Raw genomic sequence first — 21,988 nt, forward strand, 5'->3', positions numbered from 1 at the left:
TATGTCAGCAACCCTGTGAAAGATTGTCCAGAGAAGGTTAAAATATTTGCTTGATCTATGAAGAAATTACATAGAGTGGTAGGTATAAAAGCAGCAAATCGTATTTTTGAATCTATTTCTGGTAATGATCAACATCAAGTGTTTGAGTCAATTATTAATGCTATATTACGTTATGTAAAATAATTCATTATGCACTGGGTTTGTTTTTACCAAAGCAAAATGCTGGTAATTTTTCAAGATCTTTTTTTTTTTGACACATGTTTATTTACATAAATGTAAAATATGTTCTTAAAACACTCCCCAGTTTACTCTTACCATTTGGCACCTTTCCAAATGATTTACACTGGAGTTCATAGGTAATTATTTTATCTTGGAACCAGTAGTATCTCTTGCTATGCTGTTCTTAAATATGAGATGGCTATTTCATTGCTAAAATACTGGTAAGCCTTGGATAGCTGAATAAAAGAGGATCATGGTACTTACACAATAAATTCTAATATAAAATACAACAAATTACCTTGCTCTGTTAACCACATTTCTGTAAAGTCATTAGACTTGAAACTTGGCCTTTTTTCATCTTAAGTGGACTGACCAAACAGGCTCTCTGGGGTGAGAGAGGCCTCTAGGTTGCTGGCCTGGCATTTGAGCAGGTGAGAGTGACTCCAGATGAAATGAACAGTATAGAAGTATTAGGTTTAAAGAGAGATGAGCTCAAGTTTTGATATTTCAAATTCAAGGCACTTTTGTTATATAAAAGATCTGTCCAGGAAACATTTGGAAATGTAAGTCTAGAACTCATTAGAGCTATCTGGCCTGACTATATAAAATTTAGAGTTTTTGGCAAATGGATGATAACTAAAGTCATAGTAATGGGTGAAATCACCCAGGTAGAGTGAGAAAAGTAGGAGGAACAAGTGAGAGCCACAGTTAGAATCAACAACACCAATCTTCCTACACAGAAAGGTAAGAAAGAGTCCACGAAGGAGCATAAGAAAGAGTAGCCATAGAATTAGGAGAAAAATCAGCAGACCCCACCATTAAAGAAACCATAGGAAGAAAATTTTCAAAGAGTAGCCAGAAATATTAGTTGCTGCAGAAAATTCATGTATCATGAGGACTTATTATTGTCAGTAAATTTTGGTTTATCAATGAAGATCTTATTAGTGAGCCTGGAGTTATGGTGACATCAGAAGCTTTCTTAAAGTGGAGAGAGCTGAAGGGAGATACAGAAATCAGGAATGTAAACAATGCTTTTAAAATGAGCACTGGGTGTTATTCTGATGTTGCCAAATTGAACACCAATAAAAAATAAATTTATTATTAAAAAAAATTCTTGAAAACAAAAATAAATAAATAATAAAGAAATAAAAGAAATAAAAAATAAATAAAATAAAATAAAATAAAATAAAATAAAATAAAATAAAATAAAATAAAATGCTTATCAGGGGGATCCCTGGGTGGCTCAGGGTGGCTCAACGGTTTAGAGCCTGCCTTCTGCCAAGGGAGTGATCCTGGAGTCCCAGGATCGAGTCCCACATCAGGCTCCCTGCATGGACCCTGCTTCTCCCTCTGCCTGTGTCTCTGCCTCTCCCCCCCCCCTCTGTGTGTGTGTCTCATGAATAAATAAATAAAATATTTTAGAAAAATAAAAATAAAAATAAAATGCTTATCAGGGATAGGATGGAAACTTCCAGAAACTTGAGGCCCCAGAGATGCTTTTTGAGCTACGGAAGTCTGGACCAACTTCAAATGCTAATGGGAAAAATGAGCAAAGAAGGGAAAAGTGCAATTGCTGATGAAAAGGGGGAGGCAGAAAGGCAAGGAATCCAGTTTAGGAAGAGAGTAGCTTTAGACAAAGCACAAGCACCACTTCCTATGGACAGAAATAAATGCTGAGGGATGGAAAGTACTGCAAAACAGATGGTGAGTCTTTCAAAGGAAGCTGGGGGAACTCAGATGAGTGCTTCCTTTTCTCTGAAAATAGGGGGATGAAGAATGAGAGTATTTGAAATTTGTATCCTATTATATAGGAAACTGGATCCACTTTATTATAAAAGCATCTGTAAGTGGCATATTTTCAAATATAGCCTCCAAAATGGAGAAAACAGAACATGGTAATGTCATGATTTCACCTTATGCAATAGCAGAAACTCTGAGGAAAAAAAAAAAAAAAGAGTCAAGAGAAGTTCTAAAAATTTACAATCCCATGGCAATGTCTGGAGAAGTGACTTCAATTACTGTGTGTTGTGAATAAGCACACACCCCATACCAGACGTTGTCTGGCCATTAGGACACACACAGAAAACTAAGTATGTGTTTCTTGATTGATTGAATTCAGCCAGAAGCCCAGCATGAGAGATGTGGGCCCAGTTCAGTATGGAGCCCACGGGTGTCTCTGTGGCTCCAACTGAGTTGTTCAGATCAGCCCACGAAGGTAGACCATGTGATATTATTGACTTTTTGGCTTCTCAACTTTCCTTTTGATATCATTGATAAGAAGTCATCCTTCTGATCACTCTAAACCCTGTGTTGTAAAATCAAGCTAAAATACAACCCCATGTTCCTCCTGTTTCCTCCTTTTTCTGAACTCCCAAAGTCAAGTATCAGATTTCCATTGGAAAACAGTCAATATTGCATTCCTGCTGCCATGCCTCTTATTTGCCATTTTAAAATTACTTTCCCAAAGTAGAAATAAATTAGTGTAGGGTTGGATGTCATTTTACCTTTTCCCCTTCACTTGATTCCTTTCAGTACCTGGCACGTAGCTCTCCCTATGTCCTTATTATATGAATTACTGCGGTGTTTTAAATATAATTCAACTTTATGAGAATTTTTTTTTTTTTAAGATTTTATTTATTTATTCATGATAGTCACACAGAGGGAGACAGAGAGGCAGAGACACAGGTAGAGGGAGAAGCAGGCTCCATGCAGGGAGCCTGACGTGGGATTCGATCCCGGGTCTCCAGGATCACGCCCCGGGCCAAAGGCAGGCGCCAAACCGCTGCGCCACCCAGGGATCCCCAACTTTATGAGAATTTTAATTACAAAACTACCCACTATTCTGAAACTATTCTCATTTCCTTATGGAAATATCTTAAAGCATATTACCTGAGTGCTTCTTATTATGCAAACATGAAAAAGAAAATATTGACCTGGGATTCCTGGTTTCAAATTGGGTGCTCTCTATTTATAAAGAGTTATCAACATATGGCAAGAATTAGATAAATAGCATTCTTAGTGTAGGAACTTGGGTGACCTTTTTCTTTGCTCTCGTTGCCTCTTAAAACATTTATGCTTTCCACCTTGGTTTGGTTTCAGAGCGTCCTCTGACAGGCTAGGACTAAGGTCCCAGCATTCTTAGTACTTTTCTAGCACCTTGTGGAGAAGAAACATAAATGTCCAGATGATATAATAAATTATATAAATTTGTGAAGTATGTTCCCCAGATTAGAATAAGAGAAAATTTATACAGAGATTGATACAGGAAAAAGAGAAAATAAATTCTTATTGTCAGTATAGCTACAACAGCCCAGTATTAGTTTCTCTTATGAAAGAATTTCTTTAAAAATATGTATATCAAGGGGCGCCTAGGTGGCTCAGTTGCTTAAGCATCTAATTCTTGATTTCAGTGCAGGTCATGATCTCAGGGTCACGAGATGGAGCCTCGCGGTGTCATGTCCCTGATGGGCATGGAGACTGCTTAAGATTCTCCCTCTCCCTCTCCCCCAACCCACCCCCCACCCACCCTCTCTCTCTCTCTCTAAAAACAAAACAAAACAAAACATACATATATATATATATATATATATATAATATGTGTACATATATATATCAAGTATATATATATATATATATCAAGATCTTTTTCAATGATATGTGTGTGTGTCTGTGTCTGTTCACAGGAGCTGTATGAAAAATTACATTCTAACTCTCAGTAAATGAAAAACAAACTTCTCTACCCCCCCATTTTTTTTTTTTTTTTTTACAGAATTGTCAACATCACACTGCTGGTGACTTCTGTGAACGATGTGCTCTGGGATATTATGGAATTGTCAGGGGATTGCCAAATGACTGTCAGCAATGTGCTTGCCCTCTAATTTCTTCCAGCAACAAGTAAGATTAAGAAATATTACCATATTTCCCAATCAGTAGCACCATCTGTGTAGCACAAGGCTTTCTATGATTTAACTATTTTTTCCGTGTAGACAAAAACTCAATGTAAGATATTTTTTTAAACAATGTAAAAACATGACAAAAGTGAGCACATAACGCTCTATGGTTTATTTTTCCATTCAAAGCCTGTCCCAAATAAATAATACTCACTAATTAAAATGTAAATTCTCATATTGACATAATTTATGTTTATGAAATAAATGATATATGTACACATGTGCATAATTTTATACACTTTTATAAGGATCTTGTATTTGCATATAGTTCTGACAAAGTCAGCTATGAAGAATTATTTGAGTGCATATTATGTGACTTTTGCAACTCTTTCCATTCATCTTGTGTGTTTAATTCACAATTTGTAAAGAATTATCAAGAAAATAATTGAAAAAAAATAGTTAAAGGAGGGTGACTTATTTTTCTGCTCCAAAATAAGTCCATGTTTTCCAGAATCACAATCCTTTTCTGTTAAGATGGTCTGAGCTTGGTACCATGGAAACACAGCCACAAGGGGAAACAAAAGCCAGAATATTTTATTTCAGTGCTGTCTGCACATTCTGCATTGGTTTATATATTGATGAAAACCCTTGTTGCAAAGGCTGTCTATACTTCGAGCTAAGTGATTTATAGACTTCAATTTCTACCTGGTAGGGCAATTTTTTCTCTAAGAATTTGCTTTTGAGGAGACTGTACAGCAGTTTGGTCAGAATTAGAATCCTGGACACCTTATCTTGAGTTGTTTTGTGGTTTTTTTCTTCATCATTGGCTTTATATACATCCTGAAAATATTTTCATCTAAATCGTCTCCCTTTCTTCTGCAAGCTCGTCTTTTTTTTGTTTAAGAGAATCACAGATCTTTTGTCAAATATAAACTGTTAGATAAACTCTTCTATTTATTCACCCAACCACCAAGTGGTAGGTGTATGAAAAGTCATATTATGTCTATTTTCCTCTCCCTAATCTCCCTCTCAGATTTAAACAAGAGAATGCTATTTTTTTTTGTTATTAAAATGTGAGCCATTGGATTAGAAAGATTCAGCAATTAACTGATCATTTCTTTGGTAACAATGAATCATAACATCGGTTGAAAAGGCTCACAATAAAACGTGTCTTAAGAGAAGTCGACTTAAATGTCAAGGGAATTCAAAGGCACAAAATACCACACTCGATTTTGGAAGCTTTAAGAACATATGGAAAGAATTAGTAGCATTTCTAATAGATCATAAACGGTGGATGGGAAGGTTTCTGTTGGTGGAGATAGCAGGAGATTACAGGAACAAAAGCTTAGGAACCAGTTCTTCACGTTTACGAACTAACAAGAGCTTGCAGCATGGAGTTCAGATAGAGCTCATAACGGCAGGTGAAGAGGAGTAGGAGGATGGAGGCCAAGCTATAGAAATCTTTGCATACCCATCTAAGAAATTGTTCTTTAATTTTCTCCGTAATGAGGACACACTGCAAGTTTTTAGTTAAAACAAACAAGCAAAAAAGGTTAATGTGATCAGAGCCACACTTTAGGAAGACTGTTATGGGAGAGGTAAGTAAAATGTTGAATTCAGACAGGCCCAGGAACAAATTGAAGAGCATGATTAATTTAAGCTGTTGTGCTAATTATGCAATTTTTATGAGAACCTGAAGGTAGGCCGTAGGAACAGGAAGGAAGACAAGGGGACGGTTGTAAGAACATGGGTGAATGCAGCTCTCCAGAAGTGCTAACAAATTTGGTCTGAAGGGTTGGGGCCAGGCAGGAGTTGAAGACAAGCGTTGATAACTGGGTTGACCTCACGAAGGGTAGTAAATCGATTAACCCGAACCGGAAATTCAAGAGAGAGCTGCTGCAGAGGACAGAAGAGCGATGCTCCAAATAGGTTCAAAATTAAATATGAAAGATCTGTCCAGATGGAAATATGCAAATAGCTGCAGAAAATGAAAATAGAATTGGAAGGGCAGATGAAGGAAGAGATATGTTAATAAATGAATTGAAATTGGGTAAGATTTCCCAGGGGCGTGTTACCCAAGCGGAGCACGTGGAAAGAAGGAAAGACGGAATGGCCTCCACTAGAGAAACCAGAAGAGAAAGAGGAGCCAAGACGGGAGCTGTCAGGAAGAGAACTGAGACCCCTCCCCCCCAGCTAAGGACACCCCCAGGGAGAGGGCAGCTGCTCCCAGAGGAGACCAAATACACATGGATGCCCTTGCCGGTGAGGGTTGTGGGGCAGTTTGACAGTCAGTAGTGGAAACAGGCACCGTGGTAGCAGGATATCAGTTTATCGCTTTAAGAAACGTCAAGGAAAAGAAAGTGCTACCGTGACCGGTGAGCAGAATCGATAAAAGGGTATGTTTTCATTTTCGCTTTCTGTGATTTTTATAATTTAAGTATATTTTTATGGAAAGAACCCTGTAAGAATCAAAATACCAAATCAAGGTGGCCAGTTCAATGGCTTTCAAGCTTTCTTTACTGCTACCATTGTAAGAATTCATTTTTTTAAATATCATAACTCAGTATGTGAAAAACTTACATACATATAATACATATTTTTATAAATACGTATATCCTCTAAAAATTTTATTCGATTTTATTCCCCTGCATTATTAGAAGAAATTTTAGTTCAAACCTACTAGAGTGATTTTGGGATGCACTCCTATCACCACCACCTAAAGTTTAACATGTTAATTAACAAACCAAAGACCTGTGTGTGGTAAGAAGAGAAGAATTAAAATACAAAGCAAGAAAAATAAATAAATAAATAAATAAATAAATAAATAAATAAATAAATAAAGAATGAATGAATGAATGAATGAATAAAATACAAAGCAAGGAAGCCAGCCAGAGTAAAGAGGAGAGACTCTTCTTCCCAAGATAGAAAGATAGATTCTAAGAAAGAAAGAAAGAAAGAAAGAAAGAAAGAGAAAGAAAGAAAGAAAAAAAAAGAAAAGAAAAAAGAAAAGAAAAGAAAAAAAGAAAAGAAAAGAAAAGAAAAAACATAGATTCTGAACCACAGATGGAGGAGGCTGAGATACCTCCTTTCGGTGACTCTGATCTGCACAGCCAGGGAAAATGAAGGAGTGAGGCATGGGGAATGATGCTCGCTCATTTCCACACGTTAGTTTTTCAGTATTTCTTACCAAAGCAAATATGACACACCGTCAACCACCGTGACTGTGCAGCGTTGCTCAGGGTTTTCCACCACCTACTCCAGGAAAGGTCGGATAGTTTTTCATCAAAGTAGAAGAAACCCTGACCCTCTGCAATCTCACCGCCTTTCCCAATCAGTGCCCTCTCCTCTTCCCCGGTGATGCCGCATCTGAGTCCCTTGTTCTTTCCCAAACACGCTAGCAATCTCTGCGAGACAGAGAAAGACAAAAACTGTGTGGTTTCACTTAACGTGTGGAATTTTACAAACAGGAACCCACTGAAACCAAATGTGGAATGGCTGTTGCCAGGGGGTGGGGAGTGGGGGAAACCGGGAGAGGCTGGTAAAAGGATACAATTTCAGGTGTAAGACGAAGGAGATCTGAGGATCTACTAATATATAACATGGGAACTGTAGCTGATAATGCTTTATTGCATAATTGGAACTTGCTAAGCAAATAGGACCTATGTTCTCACCAAAAAAAAAAAAAAAAACATATATATATATATATATATGTATATATATAGGCAGCTATGTGGGGTGATAGATGTGTTCATTTATGTGTACATATGTGTATACCAAGTCATCACATGCACAATTTAATTATGTTATGGTTTTATTTACCGGTCAGACGTCAGTAAAGCCGAACACAACACCAGCAGATGTATAATGTAACGTCAGGCAGCAAAAGTGCTACCAGGGAATCGAGAGTGGCCGGTGCCCTTTTAGAGAGGGGCCCCAGTGAAGATCTTCATAAACAAAGGCTTGGATAGAGATGAATGGAGTGATGGGGGGCGGGGAGCCGCGTGCCTACCTGGGGGAGAGGCCCGCCAGAGGAGACAGCGGGTACACTGGCCAGGGGACTGGCCCATGCTTAGCAGACAGCGTGAATCCAGGGCAGCTGAGAAGAGTGAGTGGTGTCCGGGAAGAGTGACCAACATATGATTCTGAGAAGCTTCCGTGGTCAATGAAATGTCCTAGCTGCCAAGTCTCCCAAGGGCAGGAGGCGACTTGGAACAGCATCAGGCAGTGATGCCGGTGATGGCAGCAGGAGCAGCAGTTTCAGGTAGAGCGCAGGTGGAACGGGAGAGGAAGGGAGACAGAGTTGACTCGGTGGTTCACGGCAGAACAAATGGAAGCACAGAGTGACCGGCGATGAGAAGGGGAAAATCATAGAAAGGTCGCTGGTGTTTTGGAGGTGGAAACTCGGTGTTAGATCCTTTAGGGTAGGTGCAAAGGTTTCAAGACTGAACGAGACCATCTAGGGGAGAGGACAGGACAGGCTGGGAGAAATCTGGAGACTGAAGTGGGAGGCACATGAAGAGGTCAAGGACACGATGTGTGGTCAGCAAAGGAGACTGAAAAAGGACAACCAGGGAATTAGGATAAAAAGGAGGAGGGGGTGGGATCCAGGAAGCCATTTCCTCTCTATCGTATCCACGGGAACAAGACAGACTAGCAAACTCTAAATCTTAGAAACTCTCTTGAGGCAAATTTGGAATTAGCAAACATAAGGAAACGTCTAGGGCGGCTGCCGAGAGAATGGCACAAGGACTTCTGAGCGGCCCTGGAGACCATATGAGAACCAAGAGCGGATGAAGGAGTTGTAGGCAGTAAGAATCTACTCTAACTTGAAGTAAGCTGTGAACCCTACACCCTCCTTCGTAAGCCCTTATATGTGATTCAAGGAAAGGTTTCAAAACACCATAATATCATAGCTCAAAAACGTTCCTATCAACTATTCAAGGAGAATTCTAACATTCTTGCATAGTAATTGAGGCAGATATATTACTGTAGAGGATTATGGTTTAATTATGTTGGCTCTCTAGAGTTTCACTTGAAAAGTCTAAAAACTTGTTTCCAAGTGCCATACACACACACACACACACACAGGACTTTGAAATGTGATATATGAGTTTGTGGTGTATGCACATGTATGTGTGTGTGTGTGCAGATGCACTCAGCATCAAGCTTTAACTGAGAGAGCTAAAAGCTTGCCAGAAAGTGTCAATTATGTATTTGTGGATCTGTTTTGAGAAGGCAAAAAATAAATTTGTCGGATAATGAGTGTGTGAGTAGTAGATCAATTTGTTCATGTATTTCGCAAAGGTTAGAGTTTATTACTCAATCATGTGCTATTGATTGAACTCACCAGAAGACAGTTAAAATAGGCTCCTCATGGCACCTGCCCAAGAGGAGTCGAGGCCCTGGCCTATACACAACACATCCTTATCGACATCAACTTCTTTAGCAGACCAACAAAAAGATAAATGATATTTACAGCATAACCATTTTGCAACAAATATATTATTATTTTTTCCTTCTAAGTTCCCAGTGCATCCTGTGGTTTTATCTAGTGGGAATCCTCTTGAAAGAAGTTTGTAGCAACCTAAAACTGCGTGTTAGTACAGGTTAGTTTTCAAGTCTTCCTAAGTGTTTCTTTTGTAAGGTAGGATGATCAGAAATCCCAGCAAAGCCTGACTGGCTGTGGTCTACCGGTGCAGCAGTAAGAACAGGGCAAGTTCTAGAAGACCTGCTTAATAGAAAAGATCATAAAATTGTCAGAAAATCTTATTCATTTTCTTGTAGAGCAATTTCCCTCCTTTCCCCACACTAAATCACATTACTTTGTGTTTAAAATAAATTTAGTTTGAAATCTGTATGTAAATTAGAAAAGGCATTCTTATTTTAAGTGAAATATTTATTCACACTTCATGTGTTGAAGTGCTAGTGGCAATTTGGGCTGAATTTTCAGAAAAAAAGTTATATAGCTTTTAGGACCTTTTTTTTTTTTTTTTTACTTGAAAAACATTCAGTCATACTTATTCTGCTTTCAGGCAAATGCACATGAATTCTAGCCATATTTTTCTTTCAATTCATGGAAAACAGGACACTTGCTGGATGTTTAATACTTTTATGGTTGCCATATAATTAAAATTACAAAATGTTTACATAGTCAGTGTGAGGCATTGTAAATTCACTAAAAAACAACCATATATTTGTGGATTATTATGGGTATTATTTTGTTGTGATATCCTACCTTTGAATAGAAACATAAATAATTGTGGATATGTCATTTATAACCAACTCAAAATAAGTCCCAATCACCTGGATAATGACAGAAATACTTAAATATATAAAATAAATAAGCTAAAGATTTTTTACAATCTTTTTTCTTTTTGTCAGTTTCAGCCCTTCCTGTGTCTTGGAAGGCCTCGATGATTACCGCTGCACCGCTTGCCCTCGGGGGTACGAAGGCCAGTACTGTGAACGGTATGAATACTCATGAAACATAGAGATCATATCATAAAGGACCAAAGTAAAAAAGAACTCATTATTTTCATAATTTATTTTCATCTTCTCTAGCAGTTCATAGGCTTGCCAAACTATTTTTATTTCTGTATCTTGGTAGACTTTCTCTGAAGACAGTTGTTTATTTCCATTTTGTATGTAGACTTTCTCAAAGATTCCAAATTATTTTACAGTTATCTAATTTATGTTTTAGGGTACACGTATCTCTATATATAGCACATATCTATACATCTATATTTAGTGTACACACATACGTGTAGTGTATACACATCTATATATCTGTATATTATCATAGTTAATAATGATAAAAAGCTGGCTACACATAATTCTCATCTTAATCCACTGGAAAATATTGGCTAACACTGTGCATGTCACTATTCTGAGCATTATGGCACTATAGCACCAAATGTATACGTAATTCAGAGCGTGAATATATTAAGCATTCTTAGAACAATGGAAACAATAAAGTGTTTGTTATTGGGTTTCCCTTAACAATAAGCAAACAATATTACTTAAATGCTTCTGCTCACCATATTTTTTAAAGTTTCTTTTTAAGTTTTTATTTAAATTCCAGTTAACATTCCGTGTAAAGTTTAGTGATTCAACACTTCCATACAACACTCAGTGCTCATCACAAGTGAACCCTTAATCCCCATCACCTATTTAACCTGTCCCTCTACCACCTCCCCTCTTTTTCACCGTATTTTTTTTTACAAAATCTGATAATGTGTTTATGTAGCTGTTAAATTGAATATAAACTGTAATACAAATGATAAATTAAGAAACACAATTCCAGACTGTCTATGAAGGCCGTAATTAATATCTTCTGGGTCCATATTTTCCGTAAGATCAGTATCCTGGATATTGAAGCTTATCACCACCATTTTTAGTATGTTTTAGGTATTACCTCTAAAGTAACTATTTATAGTATACATACATGATAGTTTTGGTGTTAATTGATAACAAGTTTTTAAAAATACAAATATTTATATTTATAGTAAAATAAATACATATGTATATTTCAAATACATTTAGCATATAATTAGTCAATCATGCCTAAATGTTTAAAAAGGTGATTGTCTTCTATTCTAAAAATACAGTAATAAAAATTTTTTCTCTAAGTGTTTATCCATGGACATAGTCTAGCTCCACTAATTTAGGTAGGTCCTAATTTTTTTTTTTTTTTTTTTTTTTTTTTTTTTTTTACCTAGAGTATCAATAGCTGATGCTCTACTCACTTTACACTAACATTGTGAAGATTGAAGGTGTAGAGGATACATTGGTGCCCTGCCTAAGTGCTTCCTCTCCCTAAGGCCTGAGAATTTACCCCACCTTCTTTCAGGGGCCCTTAGCCAATGACTGACTAGCATGGAAGTACAAAATCCAGATGCTTATGCTTATGCTTGCTCCAGAGTTTTTCATGGAATCAGGCAGAGTTTTTCATGGAATCAGGACATTGCTTGGACTTTTTCCTTTCCATGCCCTGCTTTACCCACTCCTTTGCTGGGTTCTTCTAGGAGAACTCCTTAAACTATCAATCTCTTTCCAAATATAAATCAATATTAATTGTATACTCCCCATCTAAAAGTCTTCTTTTGATATAGCCAGCAATGATTGTGTTAATAATGGAAGTAAGTAGATAACTAAATAATTAAACTTAAATTTTGTGAATTCCAATGAATTTTCTACAGGTTTGCAAATTATATTTCCAAACAATTCTGCGTGTGAAAACTCTAAACAGAATATCCAATACTTGCATATAACAGTGCATTCACAATTTTATGCCCACAGAAATTAACAGCAATTAAATAATTCAAAGTAATACAAAAATCCAAAAAAAAATCCATTTGTTTTGGAGATATATACATTTGAATATATGTATTTTTCATGTCTACCAGTGTGCTTTGGTATTCATGGCTAGACTAATATTCATTTCATGCCCTTGAAAATACCAGTAGAATGATGATTAAAAGTGTCCCTGGACACCAAGGGTGTTATCTGCAGTAATTTATGAAAAAAATGTTCGATAGTATACTACATTTATAAATTGGAGTTCCCACTATCTATGAAAGCATGTATATAGAAAAGACTGGAAGGGTGCACCGAATTGACAGTTACTGTCTTAAGGCAAAGTGATTATAGAAAATTTATTTTTTTTCATATCCATTAATGTTTAATCAATAGGAGTTGGCAGTTCATATAGCATATAGATGAACAGGGTCATACAACTATCAAATGTGAATGGCTTGAATAGTTTTTGCAGTTCTCAGATGTTGTTACAGCTTTACATTCATCATCTCTAACATATAAATGATCAAGTTATATTTCCCTGAAAAATTGCTTTTATTCCGCTAAATTAAACCAAAGGTTTTGGTTAAATTTTTATTGTGACTTTCCAAATAAATTTGTTCCCCTTCTGAGACTTTCTTGAATCATTAAAATCATCTTATGACCTGCCTAAGCTCATCAGCTCAGGTCTAAAATTGCTTACATGTTTTGAGTGTCCCTGTAATGTAGGAAACCCTCACCATGCTTTCTCTTTGTTACTTTTGTAGTAAACTATGAGCATTTAATCAACCTGAACCTGCTTAGAATAGAATTCTTTCACCTGTAAATGTTAAGAAATAATTTAAGTGGACTTGTTTAAATGGTAGTTTTATTGAGCATTTATAATCTTACATTGAAATAAGGTAACAATTAAAACTCCAAATGTATAAAAACCTAGTAATGGATAACTTATTTTTTTTTTTTTTGGTTTGCCTTTTCTAACCAGCACAAGATAAATGAACTTTCACAAGTTGTGCAAATTTCCACAACCCCAGGCCACAAAAATCATTCAGGAGTATAGGCCTAATGTTAGTGATTTTTGGCTTTGACCTCCTATTGTGTCTCAACTTCCTCCCACACTTGTCTCTGGAACAAAAATTCTGGGTTTTGTTTATATTTAATTGACCATATATATAACATATAATTTGTTGTCCAAACTGGGATACTGTGAGGATAGGAAGTGTTTTAATAATTAAATCAGGACAACAGGTAATTTGGGACCATCCTGAGTAACTCAAAGTCCTGGTAGCATCTTGTTGTTACCAGACTTCCAGTAACATAACCCCTGTGGTCTGTCCTTAGGCAAATGGATATGCGAACGGGTGGAAGAGTCCATGAATTGATTTCATTTGCGGTTCATCTAGTTGGATTTCCTTTCTAATCTCTCAGATTAATGTTATGTATTTTATTTGCATAACATTAGCCCCCTTCTTTGGGTATATAATAAAAAATCCATCTTCAGTAAGATGTGCTAAAAAGACCAGTAAAATTAAATAGAAAATGTAGTATATTGCCGCTTAATTACTTCTTTTTCCTTGTCAGTAAAATTAGTGGGTTGAATTATTTGGTCATTTTGAGCTTTAAGATGCGTGAGTCTAGGAAAGCTCAGGTGTCAGTCTCTAATTCCACTTATATATAATTTTTTTAAAAAAGAAGACTTCAAAACAATGTTTATGATCTAGAGCAATGGTGGGCAAGTTGGCCCACAAAATGCGGCCTACTGCCTGATTCTGTAGGGCACTGGAAACTAAGAATGGTCCTTACAGGCGAATGTTTACTGTCAGTGTCCTGAGAGGAAGTGCTAGGTTGGAGCCCTGAATACCAAAGCACACGAGTAAACATGAAAAAATATATATATTCAAACATGTATATCTCCAAATTGAAGTAATAAGCTCGATACCTTAGCAAGAACTTCCTTCTTCTCACTAGTGGATTGATCTTCCATTAATGAATCATCAATAAATTCTTACCGCACTCCGTATCATTAATCATCATTTTTATGATTAAGTTTTGAATTCCATCAACCAGAAAAGCCCTCTGCACGTGTCTTCCTCGTCCCCCGAACGATTCTGGTTTTGCATCTTGATCTGTGCAGACCTCAGGTGTGCAGTCCCTGGTCCTTTCTGGGAGGGGTTTCCCCACTGGTCCTGTCCCACCAGGGCCACGGGGCCTACGCTGACCTCTGCTTCCTCCACTTTCCTCCAGGTGCAGCCCCGGCTACACCGGCAGCCCCCGCAGCCCCGGCGGCACCTGCCAGGAATGTGAGTGTGACCCGCAAGGCTCGCTGCCCCTGCCCTGTGACCCGGCCACGGGGCTGTGCACCTGCCGGCCCGGGGCCACCGGCCCGAAGTGCGACGGCTGCCAGCCCGGGCACGCTCGCCAGGGCTCCGAGTGTGTGTGTGCGTACCTGGGCACAGGGAGTGGGCGGGCAGTGGAGGGGGACGCTGACCTCAGGCCCGGGGACTGGGACCCCCGCTGACCATGACCCCGCTGACCGTGACCCCCTCTGACCGCAACCCCCACTGACCTCGAGCCCACTGACCGGGACCCCCGCTGACCACAACCCCCGCTGAATTCGAGCCCGGTGACCGTGACCCCTCCTGACCTTGACCCCCACTGGCCTCGAGCCCAGTGACCAGGACCCCTGCTGACTGCGACCCCCGCTGACCTCAAGCCCACTGACTGCGACCCTCACTGACTGTGACCCCTGCTGACCTTGAACCTGTGACCACGACCCCCGCTGACTGTGACCCCCGCTGACCTCGAGCCCACTGACCGCGACCCCCGCTGTGACCCCCGCTGACCTCGAGCCCACTGACCATGACCCTGCTGACCTTAGAGACTTGTAGCTGCCACTAACAATTGCCAATGACCAAGCTAGGTTTTTATGGAATCCAAAATGGTGGATTTCTTGTAGGACACAGGCCTTTTATACATGGAATTTCCATTGTTGTCAAGAGGAATTTACACAAATAATCTGTGCCCTTGGTAGGTTATATTTAGAGCAGAGTCCCTCATAGTGAGCCAAATTCAACCTACCAAAGTTACCAACCTCACCAATCGGAGCCAGTGCCGGGGCATGTCTAACCAATGCCCTGTCTTCAGACCCCAGGCATTCTCCAAAACCTCTTTCACTGCACGTGGTTCATCATAATAGTAATTCTTTAAAATTTCACCCGTGTTGAGAGCTTACCACTTGCCAGACACTATAGTAAGCACCTTATATGCTTTTCATGATTGCAACATCTCTAAACATTATTATCTCTACTGTGTGGTAACAAAACTGAATTTAGGTAATTTATTTTTCAAAGCTCACAGTGACTTTTCAACAGAGCTATGATTTGAACCTGGGTCTGCCTTACAAATCTTACTTTCTTTTACACTGAATGCCAATGCAACACAGTGAAAGCAGACGTGGTTTTCCCACTATATTCAACATTAATCAATTCAGTTCTTTATTTCTTGGACTTAAAGCCCATGTTACCTCAGTAAAGAATAAAGATAAAATGGGCTAAAAATGAAAAATTTTATTTTTTTTGAAAAATTTTAGATATATATAATGTTAATAGGTACAAACTTTTTTTCCTACTAACTGCTGAGACTCTCTCCTCTAAGATTTAAAACGTTATGATAGTTATATGCTAGTTAGGATAGATTTTTTTATTCATCAGGGATTGTGAGGTAGAGAGTCCTGCCTTCTATGGAAGTGAAAAAAGCACTAGCTGGGTGCTCAGATTTCTTTCTAGACATTTTCATTTTTTTCTGATAGGAATAATTTGGGATAACTCTAACATGTTGGTGAGTTCTGAAGAGATATTTTGTTGGACTTTCAGAAAACAGGATGGATTTCTCCTTAGTATGTTAGGTTAATACAAAGCCAACCTCCTCTTCTAACCCTCATTCACAATTTACATACCATTTTATAAAACGAGAAGAACCACCTGCCTTTTTGAAATTTGAGAATGAGCAAGAAAGACATTTATTTAATAGTAAGGTTCTGTATGGTGAATCACAAAACTTGGATTTGTTCATGTCCTATTTTCTACAGATCAGTAGTTAACACAAAACAACTCATGTAATGTTTAAAATAGATTATGAGTGGCATAGTAAAATATATTACTCTTATATAGAACAGAAATTAAAATTGGGAGCTGTTGGCAAGATGTTATTCCATAAAGAGTGCCTGAAATAGCATTTTATAAATATCGAATTGATGCTTCCTATTTTTATTCATTGCATATGAGATATTAGGAATATAAGAGCTTTATTATTTATAGTCACAATTTATCTAAAATATAACATTTAAGATGAGGTTTTGCTTGCCGGTGTAGCAAAAGCAATCATGAAGTGTGTTTTTTACCTGAAACCTAGCTAAATGTGATAGTGCCCCTTAACTATATAAAATATATATACACTTTTCAGCCACTTGGTAAAAGCTAAGATCTGAGGTTTTATCCTACCTTGACACTGATCTGCAGAGATGGTCAAGATTATTGTTTTTTTTTTTTAAGATTTTATTTATTTATTCATGAGAGACACACACAGAGAGGCAGAGACCTAGGCAGAGGGAGCAGCAGGCTCCATGCAGGGAGCCACATGTGGGACTCGATCCCAGGACCCCGGGGTCACGCCCTGAGCCAAAGGTAGACTGAGCCACCGAGGCGTCCCAAGATTATTGTTTTTAATATCCAATTGCTGGCAAGAATCTTACCACAATAACACAGTGGCCCTTCTGTATTATTACTAGAACGCTGCTGTGCTCCTGTAAATCAACGATGATTGCTAATGGCAATTATTGCTCCTTGTAAATGAGAGCAGGAACAAAACAGTACAATGTGGCTGATCACCGTAAAGAAAAGGAGACTTTCATAATAAAAGATAATGAGAGAGTATCAGTTGACCTCCAGATGCTATTTAATGAGTTGTGGCTTTGCTTATGGGACATGTGACCACGCTCCATCCTTGCCCCTTAAATGCCATCCTCTTTCTGCTCCCACTTAATCCCCAAGTGCTACTTCCTAGCCAAAGGCCAGTGTATCTACTGCAGTTTTTTACAACCCCAAGCTGTGGCATGTTATTCAAATCCGGACATCATGGAATCTATAAAAGCAACTTCTGTTCACCCTGTTTGTACCTGATCTGCATGTTTTGTTGGTCAAAGATGTTTTGAGTCCTTTGTCAACCTCCTTGGGATAGGTCCAGGATTACAAGAATGTAGAACAGCAACTATCACTCTGATTCTGGGTAATTTTCCTAGTTATTGGCACTCAGTCTCATGGTTTATATATCACATTGAGAGAGCCATTCCATTGATGGAAGGAGTTGTGCTGTTGAACTGTCATCTACAGGAGGCTGATCTCTATTTCCTTTATTTTCTGTCAAGCTTTACTTTAAGAGTCAACTCCATTTGATGACAGTTGTCACTCTGCTAGATCCAAGGAGTTCACTGACCTCAAAGAACAATAGAGTCATATGATCTTCAAGTCAGAGGAGGTCTTATAAGTAAGGTAGTCTGTCTTTTCTGTGGTGTCCCTGAAACTGACCATCTTCTGATGTGAGGAACATGCTGTCAGGATGTGTCTCTAGAAGGTTCAAATCCTTGACTGGCTGCATACAAGTTGTGAGACACCATTTAGTTAACTGTTCGAAGCTTCACTTCATCATCTGAAGAGATGGTCATCAATCATCACTTTACATCACTTCCATCTGTAAAATGGAAACAAAATACTAATGCAACATACCTAAGCATAATAGATGCTCAATAAATTCTAGGCATTATTAGCATCATGGTTATTATTTGACCACTTTATTAAAAAAAACATGATATTTTGTACAGCTCATTGGTTTCTGATGAAATATTTAGGTTAGGCTGACTTCTGGTTTTCTATAATTCTAATTCTAGGCTCTTCAAGTCACTGAAAATCCCCTTTATGACCACCTTGTATTTTCTCCTCTCTTTAAGTTCACACAGCAATATTTATAGACTCATATATATAATGATTGTGACTACTTTTCTCATCCTTTAAATGAGGATATTAATAGCACTTTATAGAATTGCTGTGAACATTAGATGAGATAATGAAGGCAAGAAAGAATGTATTGCCTGCTATGTAGTGAATATTGTGTAGGTAAAAGTTACCATCCCATTATTATTATAATGCTTACAAATAACGTTTCTTTTTTTTGGAACAGTTATGCCGTACTTAAGCCATAATGAACTTGTGTTATGTGTGTGTAAATATATATATATTTATATATATATACACACACACATACATTTACATATATATGTACATACATATGTATATATGTATGTATATATGTATACATACTTGTATATGTGTATATATATATACTTATATACAGATTTTTGTTTAACATATATGTTTAATAAAGCAAACATTACATATTTGAACATTAAAATATAAAATTTATATTATATAACATAATCATACAAATTTATTAGTTTATTACAAATTATATAGTTATATATAATTATATGTATATTATATAACATATATTGTATGATATGTTAAACATATAAATTTTATATAAAGCAATTTGGTGCAAGAACAAATTCATCAGTCTCATCTTAAGCCCACAGAATACCTTTCCCTTTATTCAGAGAAATAATAGGGGGAAAAAGCCCACTTAATGAAATTAAAAGCAAATTTTTACTTTGGAAGATATTATTTCTACAAAAGAATAAGCCCTAAATATAATCCCATCTAAAATTGTCCTCTTGAAGGGGTAAGGGAATGGAGAAAAATATAAAATCCGTATTTTAGGCACTCTCACTGGCCTTAATATAAAAGGGTTAAATTAAAGCATGAATATAAGTACCCAGATTTTATCTTTTGCTAGAAATGTGTATTTACTCATTTATCCCTATTTTATTAGAGCAGACAATTTATGGATCTTTACCTAAAATTGGTTAATGGGTTTGGCCTTTTCAAAAATACTCAATGCACTCATTTCAGCTTTAGCTTCTTTGGTGTGGATGTAGTGTGTGAATTTTTTGTGACAGTAAGCCTGTAGTTATTATGCATGGGGGACTCTGGTAGAAATGCAGTATTTTGTACTAATTGCTAACAGAAAGATCTGTAATATCAGCTGCATGATTTGTCCCTTACATGTGCCCAGCTATAACGATCTGAATTTAGTACTGCATTTGTTAATATTAGGCACAAATTTATCCTGACACTTTTATAGGCAAAGCCTCAGAAACATTTAGTCATGTAAAATATAATCATAGTCTTGAAGTATTTGCTTTTGCTCCCATGCAGTTTAGGCAGGATCTCACTTTATAACCTTATCTCTTGCTGAATAGAATGGTTTGAAGAGGTTCTTTTGGGGTCCTGATTACAAGATAGGTGTTAATTTACACTGAGCAGTTACTGCACCCTTATCAAAGAACAATTGTTTACATAGCGTGAATATTCCATGTCTCTATTCACTCTTCAAATCTTCCCTCTCCTACTGAATTAAATGTGGTTTTAATTTGCATCCCATTTCCTGTGTTTGTTGCCAGGCATTTCAGTCTTTTTTGAGGGCAAATAAAAGTAGCTTGTAGTATAAGTAAAATATTTTGTGTCAGAATAAAACAGCAAACCATTATGTAACAGGCACATTTCCCCATGTGTTTATCTTATAAGTGCATGAACTAGACTTATATAGAAGCTCTGGAAAAAATCCCCGTGGCTGTCATATCCATAAGTCTTTCTGACCCGTTTGGACAGGTGTTGGTATATTACTTGGAGCATCCCATAAAACTTACCTTTCACTTATGGAAATGTGCTTGTACTTTGTTCCTCAAGAAGCAAATACAGAGACCATAAGACGTGGGGTAATAACAGACCTTTGGACACAGAGACATGAAGTGGGATGTATGAGTCCTTGAAAGAGCAATTAAATACATTTTTATTTCAACAACTGAAGATGAGAAACCAAAACAGATGGGCAGGGGGTAGAATAAATGAGAGAAAATCAGTATTCATCATGCCTCTTGGCTTTCTAGCTCACCAATTTACTCTGCAGTGTATTACAGTAAATCAGATTCCAGTTCTGCATTCCAGGGCTTGATTTATTCTTGTATGAAGGGAAAACTGAGAAAACTTTTCCCTGGACATTTCTGGAACCATCAGTGAGCAACCTCTAGCCACACTATTATCAGTGAGCTGACTCAATTTCTTCCTGGAAATGGGTAGGTACTAAATTATACATTAGAGAAAGGCTAGCAAAGGATTCCTGAAGAACACACTGCCCTACGAACCATGCTCAGGTGTCCTATCATGAAGTATCTGTCAAGGTCTTGAGAGTAAAAAGAGCATATTGTTTGCTGACACATCCTGGGAACATCTGCCTCAAATCCACCTTCACTAGAAGTTGAATGGAACTTTATAATGATGATAAACTTGGCCTGAGGGGGAAACGAACCTTTGTATTCTTCATAACTTTTAATAAAATTAAGATGTTACTAATACTTGTTCTTAGCCTGGGAATTACAACTTGTAAGAATTTGCACTCTAAAGCACACTTGCAAAACTTGAGAAAATGTGTTGGTTATGTATTGCTGCCACCCCAAAATTCAGTAGCTTCAAACAACAACTGGATATATCCTCAAGTTTCTGTAGGTTGACAGTTTGGGCTGATTGGGGATGGATAGTTCTTGGTTGTCAGGCCTGGGAGTCTCAGATGATGGGGTAGGGCCTCTACTACAATGGTTGGGCCTGCCTTTCTCTTGCTCCCAGCTGCCTCTCTTCCTCAAGAAGACTCTGGTGGGATTATCCGTAAGGCAGCAGGGGGTTCCAAGAATCTGAAAGCAGAAAATACTGAGCCCTTTGACACTGAGGCTCAAGAGCCATGCAGTATTCCTCTGGCACACTCTTGGGTTCACAGTGTGTCATAAATCTAACCCAGATTTAAGCGGTGGGAAAAAGACTCTAGACTTTACCTCTTCATGGGAGAGCAGGAAGTGGTGACCACTTTTAATCCACCCAGAACTAAACATTGCCTTTATCTGATCAGTAACCCTTGGGTATTGTTACTTTCTTGATAACATTTGGTATCTTTTTTTTTTCTTCCCCTCCCTTCCTCCACTCCCTTAACTCTTCCCTGGGTCAAAACTGAATTACCTCCAAACAAACCAACGAACAAACAAAAACCTGAATTACTTTACACGGGTGTCATAATAGCCATATCCTGACATTACTCAGTCTCTGCCTCTCCAATCACAAGACAATTTTCTCTTACCGTTGTTTCAACTCTGTTCTGTTCCGCACTTATCTGTGGTCTCCAGTTCCTTAATGGGGGTCAGTGTTCCCCCATTTAGACACTTCCTGTTTGACCACTGTTCTCTCCATCCCTCCCTCCCTTTCCATCTCTCCCTCTCTTCTAACACTCTGATCTTCTCCAAAATATTTTTCATTCTTCTTTCACAACGATAGTAGTCAGCACATATTTTTTTTTACTACATTGACTGTGTACAAGACACCCTCCTAAACACTGTGACCAAAGCTGGTTACGGTCTCTTCCCTGACGTGGAA

The 21,988-nt window shown here is 37.8% G+C and overlaps 1 protein-coding gene and 1 long non-coding RNA gene across 5 annotated transcripts in view; one reads left to right on the forward strand and one right to left on the reverse strand.

Annotated features, from left to right (window-relative positions):
- LAMA2 (laminin subunit alpha 2) overlaps positions 1-21,988 on the forward strand; it is a 583,647-nt gene that overhangs the window by 405,625 nt on the left and 156,034 nt on the right. For all 3 annotated transcript variants that reach the window (XM_072833687.1, XM_072833697.1, XM_072833705.1), the window contains 3 exons: positions 3,989-4,113; positions 10,491-10,577; positions 14,649-14,842. In XM_072833687.1, the coding sequence (XP_072689788.1) occupies positions 3,989-4,113; positions 10,491-10,577; positions 14,649-14,842 (406 nt within the window). The remainder of the gene's footprint in view (positions 1-3,988; positions 4,114-10,490; positions 10,578-14,648; positions 14,843-21,988) is intronic.
- Positions 16,204-21,988, reverse strand: part of LOC140637311 (uncharacterized) — a 36,943-nt gene continuing 31,158 nt past the window's right edge. For both annotated transcript variants that reach the window (XR_012034494.1, XR_012034493.1), the window contains 2 exons: positions 20,221-20,301; positions 16,204-18,149 (listed from right to left, as the gene is read on the reverse strand). This is a non-coding gene — a long non-coding RNA (uncharacterized lncRNA). The remainder of the gene's footprint in view (positions 18,150-20,220; positions 20,302-21,988) is intronic.

Source organism: Canis lupus, chromosome 1 (genome assembly GCF_048164855.1).
Source record: "Canis lupus baileyi chromosome 1, mCanLup2.hap1, whole genome shotgun sequence".
Lineage (NCBI taxonomy): Eukaryota > Metazoa > Chordata > Mammalia > Carnivora > Canidae > Canis > Canis lupus.